A 15,715-nucleotide genomic window follows, 5' to 3' on the forward strand; every position below is an offset into this window, starting at 1 on the left:
GGCAAACCCTAAACTCACCTCATATCCAGTGTCAAGAAAACAAAGGCGTTATGACAGCTTTGTATGACACGGACAGACCTCCTGCCACCAGCCATGCCTGGCAGGGGAAGTGACAGGCTCCGGACTCGTCAGGGATCTTGTGGCAGCTTGGTAGCCAGAGGTGAGCACCCACAGTTCAGAGTAGCAACACCAGCCTGCTGAAGCCAGTGCACCTCTCCTGCAGAGCCTGGAGGAGGCCCGCTGGTCCCAGGGGGCCGTCCATGTCACAAGCAGTGTAGGATGCATGTATTCATGTAGGGGACCTACACTGCCCTTCAGACCTAGACGACCACAGCAGGTGCTTGGTAGCTGAGGCACTGGAGATGGACAAAGAGGTAGGGGAGGTGGCTCCTTGGAGACTAGCCTCTGTGTCTTGAATGCTTGGCTTTTTATTTGACAAAGGAAAGTGTTTTCCAAAGCCCTCTGGCCCCTCTCAGCAACCACAGGGTTGGAACACCATTGGGGATGGGATCACAATGGGAAGCTGTGACACTGCAGGACTTCAAGAAAGCAAAGACCCTCTGGACAGAAAGGAGGACAAACCCTGGGTCTCTGTCAGAGCTGGACACTGGCAAAGGCCCTGGATGGGGGCGGGGGTGAGAGCTGAGATAATGGTGGTGTTGAGAGCCACAGGGTAGGTGGAAATGTAGCCTCATTCTATTAGCCATTGTGTCATATAGCACAAACTTTGGGTGTGCTGAGAGCCTGTAGGGGGAGGTTGGGAAGCTGTGCTGAGGTGGGGACCCAGTGACAGAGCCCTCAAGGGGCCAGTCCACCTCTAGAGTCTCTGTGCTTTCCTTCAGCGGGGCCTCAGCTGTACCAACACCTCTGCTGTGCCAACAGCCAGTAGCAGTTGAGGGTTGACTCTGGCATCCTGAAGGAGGATAGCAATCTGGAGGACTGTGTGTGTGTGTGTGTGTGTGTGTGTGTGTGTGTGTGTGTGTGTGTGTACACATGAGGTTCATGCCGGGAGAGTGCCCTTGGGCCCACTCCACAGGATACTAGACAAGACCATTGGAAGCTGGGCCAGGTGATGTGAATGAGTGGATTAGCAGAAAGCAAACTGTCTATCAGAGGTCGGCAGTGAACAATTGTCCCAGGGCAAGGCCTGGGTACACCTGGGTGATGCCCAGGAGCTTGGCTTCCCCTAGTTCCACCAGGGCTGAGGCCGGGTGGCCTACCCAGCTGGGGTGGGGGGTGCAGCAGAAACAAGGTGGAATGAGAGTGCATGGGAATTGCCACAGCTCTTGGGAGGAAAGGGAAAGAAGACATTTCTTTCTCATGCCCATAGAAGAGGCTGGCCCCATGATTTGATTCAGAGTGACTGGGCAGTACATGTGTTTGCACGTCCCAGGGACCATAAGGGCCCTTGAGGAGGCTCATCTGTCCACAGTCAGCGTTGGAAACTCCCTTCATGGCAGTGGATGGGCCTGCCTCCAGAGAAAGTCAAGGACTGGGCCACTGCCGGGACACACAGTTGTAGACAGTTGGTCAGTGCTTGCCTACAACCCATGATGCCCTGGGCTCAGTCTCCAGGGCAACATAAACTAGGGGTGATCATATAGGATTGTATGTAGAGGCAGGAGGATCAGAAGTTTAATATCGTTCTTAGCTACATATAGAGCTTGTGGCTAGCCTGGACTATGTGAGACACTGTCCAAAAAAAAAAAAAAAAAAAAAAAAGCTAGCAATCCAGCACAGTGGGATGGAAGTCTCCACCTGACAGACCACTTCTGAAGGGTCCCTGCAGCCGCTGGGCATGAGAACTAACTGGCTTCTCCCAGCAAGGGGATCCCCTGATGTGAGGCCCCCCGTCACTAATAAACTCTACCAGTATCCTCATCCTAGACATACCAGTGTCCACCCGGAAGTTCTGCAGGTCCCTGGGGCCCAGCGTGTGGGACTTGGGGGTCCCCCTCCTCGTAAGGCTGGCCAGAGGACAGGCTCATTGGCTCATTTCGGTGGTTAAGGTGGCCAGAGACCTCGAGCCACGGAGACTGCTTCGCTTTCAGAAAGGTCAGTGTACGGAGGGGTTCCAATAGAGCAGGGCATGAGAACAGGCGAGGCTAAGACCCAGAGAAGGCAAGGAGAAGCAGGCCCAGCTGATCCCGCTGAGGACCCGGGGCAGTAGACAGGACTGGCTTGTGGGTTGGTGGCAGCTGGCCTTGATGCGGGAGTGTATTAATTGGAACTCAGAGTCCTAGTGGTAAGGAGATGGTTTCCTCAGCAGCTCAGGAGGCCCAGGTCATGGTGGGGCTCCTACCAGGCCTTCAGGGCTCTGTAGCAGGTAAAAGCTGGGCCGGGGTGGACAGAAGCTTCTGTTGTTTGACTCAGGGAGACTTCAGTAACCTTTATAGTAAACAGGAATGGTTGAATGAACACTCCATCTTCCAGGGAGGAGTTCAGGTCTGATTTCGCCTTTGACCACGAGACTGGCCTTTGAGAGCCGACTGGAGTCACACACACACACACACACACACACACACACACACACACACACACACACACAAATGGAGGACATTTTCATCCAGGATTCTCCAAGAGGAACCAGGCTGAGAGAGAGGCCCACCGTTTACTTAAGAAATCTCCCAGTGAAATGTTTGGGTGGGGCAAAGCTGTGGCGCGCTTTGAGAGCATTCCAATGCAATTTCTCTTAGATTATTTTTTTAAACTACTCTTTTTGAGCTGGGCATTGAAGGGACACTAGCTCGCTGGAACACGTGGCTCCAGCAGGCCTTGCCTTCCTCCCAATTCCCTCTGCTTGCTAATGATTACATTCCTGAAGCTAGCCCCCAAGGTCCATTCCCTTATTTGGCCACTTTCTCCTCCCGAGGCTGATTACCAAGGCCCAGCTATCAAAGGTCCAGCAATCAGAAAGCCCCTTTGGTTCACCTAATTAACATGCCAATTCAAACATCCCACCGCATCCCAGCCCATTCCAACACAGACCTCCCTTTTCTCTTCTTGAGAAAGACACCTGCAAGGTCGTTTGCTGCTGTTTTCTGCTTGAGTCAGAAAGCGGCCACTTTAACTTTCCCTCCTCACTTCATAAAAGATCTCTCTGTGAAAACAGATGTTTGGGTGGGGTTTGTGCCTCATCCGGAGTCTGAGAGGGAGTCCTGCGTGTGAGTCTCCTTCAGGCATAGGGCACACACCTTTAATCCCAGCACTTGGGAGGTAGAGGCAGGTGGATGTCTGTGACTTTGAGGCCAGACTGATCTACAGAGTGAGTTCCAAGCCAGCCAGAGACAGACAGTGAGATCCTGTCTTAAAAACAACAACAACAACCACAACAACAACAACAGCAACAAACCCTACTTTTTGGTTTGGTGTGTGTAGGCCAGAGGTCTATGTTAGATACTGTTGGTTCCTTTTCTGTTGCTGTGACAACAAAGCAACTCACAGACGGAAGAGTTGATTTGGGCTTATGGTTCCAGAGGGATAAGAGTTCACCGTGGGCAGGGAGGCACGGCAATAGGCAGGCACTGCAGTCACAGCAGGAAACAGAGGTCACATCCTCAACTACAAGCATGCAGCAAACCGGAAGGAGGCAAGCCGCCCCAAGTGACGCACTTCCTCCAGCTAAGCCCCACCTCCCAAGCCTCCCCAAACAGCAACACCCACTGGGGACCAAGTGTTTAAGTGCCTGAGCCTGTGAGGGACTTCTCATTCAAATCACCACAGATGGGGCTGGAGAGATGGCTCAGAGGTTAAGAACACTGCTTGTTCTTCCAAAGGTCCTGAGTTCAATTCCCAGCAACCACATGGTGGCTCACAACCAGGGATATGTGCAGACAGGACACTGTATACAAATCTTATGGACATCTTACTCGATTGCTCTCCACACTATTTTTGTCTCAACTGTTTTTAAATGTATGCATGCGTGCGTGCGTACACGTGCGAGTGTGTGTGTGTGTGTGTGTGTGTGTGTGTGTGTGTGTGGACAACTTTTGGGAGTCTTTTCCTTCCTCTAGCGCACGAGTTCTGGGTATTGAACTCAGGTTGTCAGGACATCTATTTTAGTCTATCATTTAACCTGGAGGTTTTGAGTGGGCAAGACCAGCTGCGCAGTACACCCCAAGGAGCCTCTTGTCTCCTTTTCCCCAGTGCCATGACTCCCCAGTGTTGGATCTTATGTGGGTTCTGGGAACAGAACTCAGGTCTTCACGCTTGGGTGGCAGCATATAAGATATCTCCCCGAGCCCAATTCTCTTAAGATTTTTGCCGATCCTTCCCTGTTGGACTCACTGGTCAAGGACAGAGATCTTGGGTTGAAGTGAGGCTGGGGTCCTCATGTCACAAATAAGCTTGATGAAAGGCCCCAGTCAGTGACTAGGATTCCTTCTTCTGCCAGTTACCAGTTCCTGGGGGTTCCTGCAGGATGGCTAAGGTTCCTTGTGACTCTCTGCTTCCCTTATAGGAAACCAGTGGGGAGGACTCAGTCTCTCCAGGCCCCAGGACAGAACCAATGCTCAGCAGCAACAGGTCCCTGCCTGTTGTTCAGGGTCAAGATGGTTAAATAATTGGATCAGAAGGGAATGGGTTGTGCACCTTTGAAGGGGTTAGTGGTTCTTATTAGTCAATAGTATCAGTGGTGGGGCTGGGAGATGCTCAGTGGGTAAGTGTTTGCCATGTGAGTGTGAGGGCCTGAGTTCATATACCCAGAACCCAAGCCAAGACTGGACACTTAGTATCTGTAATCCCGGCACTTCTACGAGGATATGGGAAGCTGAAACAGGAGAATCCCCCAAAGCTTGCAGGCTAGATTGCCTGGTGTAGGCAGAGGAAAACCAACAGAAAGATTCTGTGTCAAACAAGTTGGAAAGTGAAGACTGACCCCTGGGGTTGTCCCGACCTTCACATGTGCATGGTGGCATTCCTGTACCCTCATTCCCACATACACAGTATTGATAGCATGAGAACCGGAGAGTGTGTAGACATTCCCACATATACAGCATCAATAGTATGATGAGAACCGGAGAGTGTGTGGACATTCCCACATACACAGTATCAATAGTATGATGAGAACCAGAGAGTGTGTGGGCTCCAGTTAACAAACACACGAGAGGCAGAGAAATAGTGTTTGGGCCTGAAGACATTTATGGGACAAGGATCCTGCCTATGGGTTATGCTTGGGGGGCATGGCAGTTGGGTTGAATGTTACAGCAGAATGCCATTTTAGTAGACATATATGCAAGTGTTTAGGGGTAGAGGGGTCTGATGATCATAACCTATCCTTAGATATTTCAGAAAGTGAGTGTGCGTGTGTCTGTGTGTAAAAGATGGAAAACGGAACACTGAGCAAACAGTGTGCTAAAGTATTACTTCATTGAACTCTGAGTTTGCCGTGGCCTCGATATAATTGGGGTGTCCCCTAAAGCTCCATGTATGGATTAATCCACAGTGGGAAGTAGTAAGAGGGTAAGGCCTCTCTGAATATGGTGTTCAGAGGTGGGCCACTTGGGTAATGATCAGGATTAGAGATCATGAGGGTAAAGTCCCGTGAATAAGTCCTTCAGCTTTATTAGAGGACACATATACACGTGCTTCTCCCACTGTACGTGTGCCTGTTGTGTGCACCCGCAAGTGTGTGTGCGTGCGTGCACTTGGGGAGCCCAGCTGTCAATCCTCAGGTGCCCTTCACCTTGTCGTTTTGAGCCAGGATCTCTCCGTGGACTGGAACTCACCAAGTATGCTAGGCCGGCTAGGTCTGTGACTCTCCCTCCAGCACTGGGATTTCAAGCATGCCACCACATCTGGCTTTTGTTTGTTTCGGATCCTCCCAATGGCGAGGCAAGCGCTTTAGCAGCGGAACCACTTCTCCAGCCTTTCATGGTGGTTTTAGCCAGGGTTTCACCATGCAGCTCAGGCTGGCCTAGAACCCGTGATCTTCCTGCCCTTCCTGCTTCCACGAGGACAGGGGACGGCCTCACGCTTGCCTCACCTGTCTCTCTTGCCACTGGGGGCAACCTGCCTCAGGCAGAAAGGACTCTGCCAGCAAGGCTGCCACAAGCAGCCCCGCTAATACGCATCAAAACTGTGAGGCAACAGCGAACGCTGTTTCTTTTTGCTAGATTGCCGACACGTGCCACCAGGCCTGGCAAACCTTTGTTCTCTGTAACTCAGGCATGGTGTTGAGTTACCCGCAGCAGATAAGGAACAAACACGGAGCTGATGGTCTCTAAGAACAGTTCTCGCTCCTTCTACATGAAATCTTTAAGAAACATTTTTTTTTTTCAAGACAGGGTTTCTCTGTGTAGCTTTGCGCCTTTCGTGGATCTTGCGCTGTAGACCAGGCTGGCCTCGAACTCACAGAGATCCACCTGCCTCTGCCTCCCAAGTGCTGGGATGAAAGGCGTGCACCATCACTGCCTGGCCTTCTAAGAAACATTTCTTTTTTCTTTAATGTGCATTGGTGGTCTGCCTGTATGTATATCTGTGCGTCAGATACCCTGGAACTGGAATCACAGACAGTTTTGAGTTGCTATGTCCATGCTGGGAATTGAACCTAGGTCCTTTGGAAGAACAGCCAGTGCTCTCAACCACTGAGCCATTTCGCCAGCCCCTGAAGTCTTTTCTATTAACTTGTGCTTTCTTATAACGAAGAGGAAGCTTAGTTTTATTGACACAGGGTTTTACACCATTGACTTCCGACTTGCTGTCACCAAGGATGACCTTGGACGGATTCTCCTGCCTCCACCTCCTGAGTGCTGGGAATCAAACCCAGGCTTCCTGCATCGTGCGAGACAGATACTCTGCCAACTGAGTATCTGGGCCATCGTTCCCTTTGCCATCTGAAACATTTCCAAGTTAACGCCGAGCAGAGGAAGTCACGACAGATGGTACTGACATTGCTGTTGGTGACAGCCCCCCCCCCTTTCACCTGCCTACATGCTGTGATAAATGATGTTTCTACCCTTGGTGGTTTGTTTTTACCAGCACCCACTTGGGGCTGGGTCACCTGCACCCCTGCACCAGCACCTCTGCCAACCTCCTATGATATTGGCAGTTGCCATGCCTGGGAGGGATTAGCACAGACCACAGCACACGGGGACCTTTTCAGGGTTTATTTCATCTGCTAATGTTCATTCTCCACCTAGACAAAGACAATTAGAAGACAACCAGTTGCTTTTTCCGCCGTCAATTCATTGCTCTGTATGAATAACCCAAAGACTCCTTCTCAACACTTTTTATTTTTTAATAAGAAGCTATAAATAAATAAAGCTTTAAAGCTCCCGGGTTCAAGTGAAACAGTTCCAGTTCAGACGCGGTGCCTGGACAGTTCTGTGGTCCCCGCTTCCCACTCACTCCAAGAGGGGGTGTCTGCAGGGCTGCAGGGTGCCTCGGGACTGAGTTATTAGCTTGCTGCCTTTGCATGGCCTCTCAGCCCCAGGGGTAGGCAGAGTCCTTGGAGCTGGAGGGACGGGGAAGCACCCTGTTCTGAGATGCTGAGTACCAGGAAGCTGTGCCCCAAAGCTGGTGGCCTGAGCCTTAGGCAAGGGTGGACAGTCAAGGGCCTGAGGATTCCTCAGCCTGGCGCTGGCCTGAGATGGGAGGGACTATTTTTCAAACGCAGCAGAGATAGAGAAGTGACCCGTGCTTCCGTGTGAGTCAGGATGGCGGGGCGTAAGTGAAAACATATTCTAGTATGTATAGAACAGATCCATGTTTGGGTCACACACACAGGAAGTTGTGAAGGGGGTCCATGTGGAGATGGGGTACTTCCTGACAGAAGCTGGCAACAACCAACATGACCTGTGAAAGACCCCAGGGTTCCCCAAATATGCCAAGCTCCTCTCAGACATATAATTGCTCTAAACTGAGTGTCTAAGCCAATCCCTTTCACAGTGGTCTTGACCGCCTAACTTGCTACCCAGTGTGATCATTCACCATGAAGGTGGCCCTGGACTGGGCCGGATGGTGCCTATCAGAACTCATCTTGCCTGTGGACCCCAAGGTCAAGGGCCTGATGCCTGAGTGTAGACCCTGTACCACACATGTGAAGATGAAGCCATTGCTCTGGGGCAGCCGCTACACCTGTCAACATCTGGAATATTGCTATGCTACATACGGCCCCTACTCTTGTCTGTGGTAACCCAGCCCTTCTTAGCCTGAGTGTTGAGTGAAACAGAGACAGGGAGTAGGCCCTGTTCTGCCTCAGGGTCAGCTCACAACCCTTGTCTGCATGCAAATGGGCTGAAAAAGTCACAACACCTCCACTAAGTGGTGGGCCCGCCAGGGCCTCCTAGGGAACACAAGGGATAGGGCACTGGGCAAGTGCTTAAAAACATATGCAACATGGCTTCTAGTGGGGACACTGGCTGGCCCACAGGGCTGCTGGGAATAGCTTGGTCAGACTTTGAAGGGTCGGAAGATGCAGAGAGAGAGCCAGGGCGGGGAGGGTTGTGCATACAGGCCCCAGAAAGGACATTCAGAGCTGTTCCTTCCAACCTTAGCTGAGGATGGGAAAGTCCCCATCCTGGCCATTCAGTATCAGCTCAGGTTGGTGTGGCCCTGTATCCCAGCCAAGGGATGCTTTTATGCATGGGACTGAAGAATTGCTGGTATGGTGGGAATATAGTGGCACATGAGCCCTTGTATAAATGTCCCAGTGACAGGGCTGGGGGCAGTGGGAGATCAGAAAGCACAGGGACTGGTGGGGAGACTCTTGGTGTCCATCCCTTTCCTGCCTGAGCCTGGCTCCTCAAAGCCAGGATGGACTGTGGATTTTGATCATGGCAGCAGCCAGGTGCCAGACTTGGAATCCTCTCTGCTGTAGCTGGGGCTGACCCTGACCTTGAAAGCAGCTGTGATGGGTAAGGAGGGGGGGACTCCAGGTCTGAGGACACCTCAGAGATTCGCTTGTGTTCTCAGGGAAAAAGGCTCCCCGAGATTCTGGGTTATTAGGATCCCCAGAGGCCAAGGAGCTTTAGATGAACTATTAGGAGCTAGTCATGTTCCTAGAGGGGCTGGTCATTGGGGCCAGTGCGTGCATAGTAGGTGTGGGACTCCCGGCTGAGCAGACATGTCCCCTCGAGAGTCTTTTTCAAATCTTCAGTTTTAAGTGTGACATGGGGGCCAGGAGAGCAGGGAGGCCACCTGTCCCAGAGGTCCTACCTCGCCCATCAAGGTCTAGGGTAATCTACCAGCACGCTTCCCTCCACACCAATCAGCGAGAACTGTTGGCCCCACTTCTTTCCCCATTAAATCTTGCCCGTCACTTTCTGCTCCTGCCACCACTACCACTTCTCGATGATATGGCTCATGTAGTCCTCGGTGGGCACGCGGCCTGGCTCTTCCGGGTCCTCCCGCGGCAGCGCCTCCTTGGAGCGATGCAGGAGGCGCTCTTCGCGATTGCGCAGGCGCTGCTCCCTGCGCTCCAGCTGTCTCTTGTACTGGTACCGCTGCTGGAAGAGGTCCTTGGCATAGTCATACAGCTGCATGTCCAGGTCGTTGAGCTCCTCGATGTGCCGGATAGTGTCCTCATCCACCTCCACACCGCCCGCCCGGGTGCTGTTGTACTGCATGAAGGGCCGGATGAACTTGAGGTTGAACGTCCGCTCAAAGAGGTACTGCGTCTTGCGCTGGAACTCGGTGAGGCCGAAGAAGGCCATGCCGCGCAGGTTCTTCTTGGCGCTCTCCAGCAGCAGCTGGGCCCGCTTGCTCTCGGGGATGAAGGACAGGTTGTAGCAGCCCACCAGGCTGAGGTCGGCCAGCATGCGCACCTGCCGGTTGTTGGCCAGGTTGTAGGGGCAATCCATGAACTCCTGCAGCGTGCAGCCTGACCAGTCTGTGCCCTCGTAGCAGGGCGGCAGCTCCTCTGGGGTTGGCGTGCGCCCGTCGCACATGTGCAGTGAGGTCTTCCACGTGGCTCCACGCTGTACATGTCGCCACTCACTCAGGTAGCGGGATACTGGGTCTCGCAGCAGAGTGATGTAGTAGAACTTCCTACAAGGAGAAAGCGGGGCGAGATCAGTACTGCGAGAGGACGAGGGGAGGAGGGGGCTACGTCTGCTATGACGATTGTGGCGCTTCAGCATGGACCCCTGGCCAAGTGACACCGGCCGATTCCAGCTGCAGCACAAGCTCTCAGCTCTACCACTCATTTCTGAGTAGAAAACCCTGGGGTCTGAGGCAGGAACTTGCCAAGGGCATGCCTTCCAAGTGGGACCGCAGAGTGATGCCTTGTAGTGCCTGGCCTCCGCTCCCTCTTGCCCCAGGCCCCAGCAGGTGCTCTGCTGACACATCTTAGTGAGGGAGTGAGGAGGTCCCGGCAGCTGCCACCAAACACCCTGAAAGCCACAGGAGTGATAGTTCTGACAAAAGAGGGCTGGCCCAGTACGATATGTAAAGACTGCAGAGGAAGGCCCCACAGCAGCTCTTGGTCCTCCACTGTCCTGTGCTCTGGAGCCCCCGTGGGCTGACAGACTTCCAGGCCATGTCCTGGAAGGCTGCGAGGATGGAGAGCATCCTGGAGGCATGGGCTGCACAAGCCACAGGAAGCAGGGGAGGACTGTTTCTCTCAGTGGGTCAGACGGTGGCCGCACCCCTCAAAGGCTGGAACTGAATGAGGCCCGTCTGGCCTGGGCCTGGGCCCTATATACCTTGTTGACATGCTGTGTGGTGGCCTCTGCCCTTTGCAAGCCTTCTGTGTCCTTGGTGTCAGATGCCCATCAGTCCTGAACCGATGGCAGTTCCAGGGTCAGGCCATGGCTCATTGACAGGCCTGCCTTCTTCCTGGATGAGTCCTGTGCAGCTGCAGAGCCAGCAGCCCCCAGGTCTAAGTTTCCTCACCCCGAGAATCTCCCATGACCCATCTCATGGCTCATGTCACCCTGAGTTCAGAAGCAGGCCAGGCACCCTGAACAAGTTCCACCATCCTCTCTAGGGTCCTGTAAAGTGCAATACTTCCTATCTGCATGGCCACTGTACGGATTGGCCTCAGAGCCCAGGCTTTCCCACAGACTATAGTAACAATGTTTATTAGGTTTTCAGAAATAAAAATCCTGGGGTTAGAGAGATGGATCAGCGGTTATAAGTATTTGCTGTTCTTCTACAGAACCCAAGTTCAGTCCCCAGTACTCCCGGTTAGGTGGCTCACAATGGCCAGTACCCACTCTAGAGTTTCTGAAATCCTTTTCTGGCTTTCTCAGTTACCTCCACACAGGTACATACATACCAAGACACCGGCATATACATAAATAAAATAAATCTTAAAAGAAATCTCCAGCCGGGCGGTGGTGGCGCACGCCTTTAATCCTAGCACTTGGGAGGCAGAGCCAGGCGGATCTCTGTGAGTTCGAGGCCAGCCTGGGCTACAGAGTGAGTTCCAGGAAAGGTGCAAAGCTACACAGAGAAACCCTGTCTCGAAAAACCAAAAAAAAAAAACCAAAAAAAAAAAAAAAACAAAAAAACCTCCAGAAACTATCTTTAGTAATGGGTGTTTATGCTGAAATCATTATAAATGATATCAAAAACACGGTAGTGAGATGGTATACTTGGAAATTCAAGACAGGTTAGAGCTGGTGTGCTTTGGGATGGAGGCCCCAGGGTGTATACAGTGGTCCTAGGACACCATCCTTCTGGGATGCCCTTAGGGCGGCAAGGGTACAGGTCTTCACTATGAGTTATTTCTCACAGATGCGATGCAAGTTCTTATGCACCCCAAACACTTTAGGAAAAAGAAAAGGAAATTGAGGGGCAAGAAAGATGGCTCAGTGGTTAAGAACACTTGCTGTTCTTGCAGAGGGCCTGATCAGTTCCCAGTGCCCATGTCCTGGCTCACAACCATCTCCAGCTCTAGAGGTTGTGATACCCTCTTCTGATATCAGTGGGCACCCACACATAAATACAATCTTTATTTAAAAAGAAAACAGAAGTTTGAGGCCAGTCAGGTCTACAGAGAGAGAGTTCCAGGACAGTCAGAACTGTCACACAGAAAAACCTTGTCTTGAAAAACCAAAAAAAAAAAAAAAAAAAAAAAAAAAAAAGTGTGTGTGTGTGTGTGTGTGTGTGTGTGTGTGTGTGTGGGAGGGGGCTGAAGAGATGCTTCAGTGGTTATGAGCATGTACTGTCCTCCAGAGGACTTGAATTCAGTTTCAACCACCCACAACAGGTATCTCACAACGGCCTCTTGTCTCTGGTCTCCAACACACACACACACACACACACACACACACCCCACTTGCTCTCTTGAAAGGAACCACATGTCCTCCTGAGCCCCAGCATCTGGAGATAGTTGGCTTTGTCACACGGAGAGCCTTGGGGACGTACCCAGAAGCAGCTCTGCTTTCAGGGACTCCCCCGCAAACTGTGCTCTCTCTCAGGGTGGCTGGCCACTCTGTGCTGCTGTGAGCACAGTGTAGACCATGGTCCCAGCCTATAAGGTGTCCATGGTACACTGACCTCGAGGGCACATCTCTGGATACACACTCCATACAGGGACAAGTCTAGGGCTCATGGTAGTCAGCAGAATGGGGCCCATGGTGGTCATCTGAGTGATGGGGAGGTAGGAGGCCTGTCCGTACCTGTGGCCACAACCATGCAGCCCAGCCGGACCCCCTGGCGGTAACTGGCAGCGATACTGTGTGGAGCCCTCTCGGGACAACACTCTGCAGTAAAGGGCTGCAATCGATGTCTCCAGGCCATGTCCTGCTTCTTACCTCCTTGGAATTCCGGGAAAGCTGGTCTGTTTCTACCAGTCTAGGTCATTCTAGGCTGCTGATATTGCCGGGGGCCATGGGAGGGGGTGGGTGGGTGAGGGGCAGGAAGACCGGGAAACTGCTCCTCTCTTCCCTTGCAGCCATGCCCACACCATGCTGGGTGGAACCGTCATTGCAAAGTGCGTTTAGTGCCGTCTCAACCAGAGGGGTGGCGAACCTGGGCCGAGGGGTGGGGGAGCTGAGGGTGGCCTAGGGCTCGGTTCTCATGTCACCTCCTCCAGCCCCCACACTGCCAGCTTCCTGGTGCCACCTCGGATCTGGTGGGGGTGACTGCTGGTGGGATTGAAGGAAAAACGGGAAATAGCGAGCTTTAACATTAGTACGACTGACAAGCTTACTTAGGAAATATTGGGGTCACCGGAATAAGAGCACGGAAGAGGAACCCGGCCTCTGATCTGGGACCACAGTTAAAGCCACCCTGCTGCCTTCTGCTTGTGCGAACCTGCTTGCCCCTTCCTCTTTTCCGGAAGCAGTATCTTCTCCCTTGAGCAGGGACCACCACCCACACCTGCTCAGAGAACAAGTTCTTCTTCTAACTAGAAACCTGCAAGTCTCAGCTTGGGCAAAAACTCGCTTAGCTCTGGGAAAAGTCATCTCCAGAAAAATCATGAGGGAGGCCACCCTCGGGTGGTCACTTCGACTAGATTATGACAATGCCCATCTCTGCATAGACCATGAACTACTTCTGACCCAGGCCGGGTCTCTTTAAGCAACAACAGCTAGAGGCCACAGGTGAGCGCTAATTAGAGTTTGTGCCCTTATCGCCAAGGACGGAATTTCTCACTGGGGAAGGGTGAGCTCCCTTAACAGGATCTGGGGTCAGAGCCACCGTGTGAAGGCTACCCCCCGGCCTCTACAGAAATACCTGATGATGGACATGAAGTGGCAGTACCTGGCTCCTAACTAGTACTTCTGAGGACCAACGATGCCTGGTGGGAGGCGGCAGTCCCTGGACCTCGGGCAGCACTCCCAAACTTCTTAGAAGACCATGGACATATGGTTTTGGCTACAGAAGGGCCTATGGTGAAGACCAGAGGCCAAGGCAAGGCCAGACCAGAGTGCCCTCCTGGTGTGTAGGAAACAGGAAACCAGGAGGGCTGGGAGACGACTCAAGAGAGTAAAGTGCTCGCTGTGCCATCGTGAGGAGTCAAGTCGGGGTCCCCAGCATCCACATTAAAAAGCCATGCATGGCGGCATACGTCTATAATCCCAGCACTGGGGTTCTAGGGGAACGGGGCTTGGTGGGGGGCTTGTTCTCTGACCTCTCCATGTGTCCTCTGGCACACACACACACACACACACACACACACACACACACACACACACACACCCCTGTGAGTCGAGGTGCTGGGGAGAGATGGCTAGCAGCACTAGTTTGAGGACCTAAGCTCAGACCCTAAAATACAGACACAAAGCTGGCCGCAGCAGCATGTACCTATAACCTCAGTGCAGGGAAGCCTGAGAGACGAGGATCACTGGGGGGACTGGCTAGCCTGGTCTATCTGAACTGGTGAGCTCCAGGTTTAGAGCAACCCTGTCTCAAAAAAAATAAGAATGGAGAGTGACTGAACACCTGTTACCAACTTCCCCATGCAAACCACAGGAGGCCGTCGTTTGGGGCTGGGCCCCTGCACCAGACCCAGCTACCCCACTAAAAATCACAGTGGAGTATCCGAAGAAATCAGGACAGAGAGAAAGTGAACAAATTCTCCAAGCAGGCATGATAAAAAGTTCCCAGAGGTTGGAGATGTGGCTTGGTGGATAAATTCCTTGCCATGTAAGCCCGAGGACTTTGGATCACCACAAAGAAAAGTCCTAGGCCAGGCCACCTGCTACCCAGCACTTGAGAGATGGATGCGGGAGATCCCTGAGGTAGGCTGGCCAGCTAGGTCAGCTAATCCATGAGCTCTGGGTTTAACTGAGAGACTTTGTCTGAGCAGATGAGGGAAGAGAGAGAGCAATGAAGATAGATACCTGATGCTAACTTGAGGTTTCCACACACATGTGCACACAAAAACGCGTGCACACACACAAAACAAACAAACAAACAAAAACAAAGTTCCCTTTGCCTTAATCTTTGAAGAAAAGTAACCCAAAGGGGATCGTTCAAAGCCAGCCTCAGTTACAGGGCAAGTTTGAGGCCAGTCAGAGGTTATGTAAGAGCGACTTCAGGGTTAGAGTCAGCATACCTCCTGCTGGTCCTGTGGGGAGAGAGCAAAACAGGGTCTGACCCCAGATTAACTCAGGTGACTCTCACAATACTTATAAATGATTGGGAACTGGTCTCAGAGTCAGGGGACTGGCCTGCCAGAGCCAAGTCCTCTACTGACAACCACGAGGAATAAAAACCCGAACATAGCCTAAATCTAATCACAAGAACTGGATGAGGCTGGGAGAAATCAGAGAAAGGGGGAAGTGAATTGGGTAACAGCTCAGGGGAAAACCCACTGTTTTTATATTCGGAATGGATATTGAAATCTTGACTCAGACTTCAATGTGCTTGCCATCATGCCTTATTTACATATAAATCCCAGAACCACTAACCCAGCCGATCCAGTAGCAGGAAGCAAGGAGCTCCTCTCTTTATAGACTGCCCTCCAACCCTGTAACTTCTCTAATTAGTATAATCCTGCTTCTCTTATCTATAGATAAGGTAAATTCCTTGTTGACAATTTAAGATAGTCTCTAGCCTAGACTGGCCTCAAACTCCCTATGTCGATAAGGATGGCCTTGAACTGATTTCCCCCTTCCCCTCCAAGTGTTGGAATGCATCACCACATCTGGTTTTTATGGTGCTGGGCACTGAACTGAGGGCCTTCTGCATGCTAGGCAAGTACTTTATCAACAGAGCCACAACCCAAGCCTTCTGCCAGTTTTCAAGATAAAGATGCTCTCAGTTCTTAGGTTGGTAGACATACTTTCAGCAGCTACCCATCCCTACTGTCTTTATCTGG

General features: G+C 52.1%; 1 protein-coding gene across 1 annotated transcript in view; it reads right to left on the reverse strand.

Annotated features, from left to right (window-relative positions):
* Positions 1 to 7,091: 7,091 nt before the first annotated feature.
* The window catches only part of Hs6st1 (heparan sulfate 6-O-sulfotransferase 1), a 45,249-nt gene continuing 36,625 nt past the window's right edge, over positions 7,092 to 15,715 (reverse strand). The window contains exon 2 of the mRNA XM_052745176.1: positions 7,092 to 9,987. Coding sequence (XP_052601136.1) covers positions 9,279 to 9,987 — 709 coding nt within the window. The 3' untranslated portion in view covers positions 7,092 to 9,278. The remainder of the gene's footprint in view (positions 9,988 to 15,715) is intronic.

The sequence above is a fragment of the Peromyscus californicus genome, unplaced genomic scaffold (genome assembly GCF_007827085.1).
Source record: "Peromyscus californicus insignis strain IS unplaced genomic scaffold, ASM782708v3 Scaffold_19__1_contigs__length_69161282, whole genome shotgun sequence".
Classification (NCBI taxonomy): domain Eukaryota; kingdom Metazoa; phylum Chordata; class Mammalia; order Rodentia; family Cricetidae; genus Peromyscus; species Peromyscus californicus.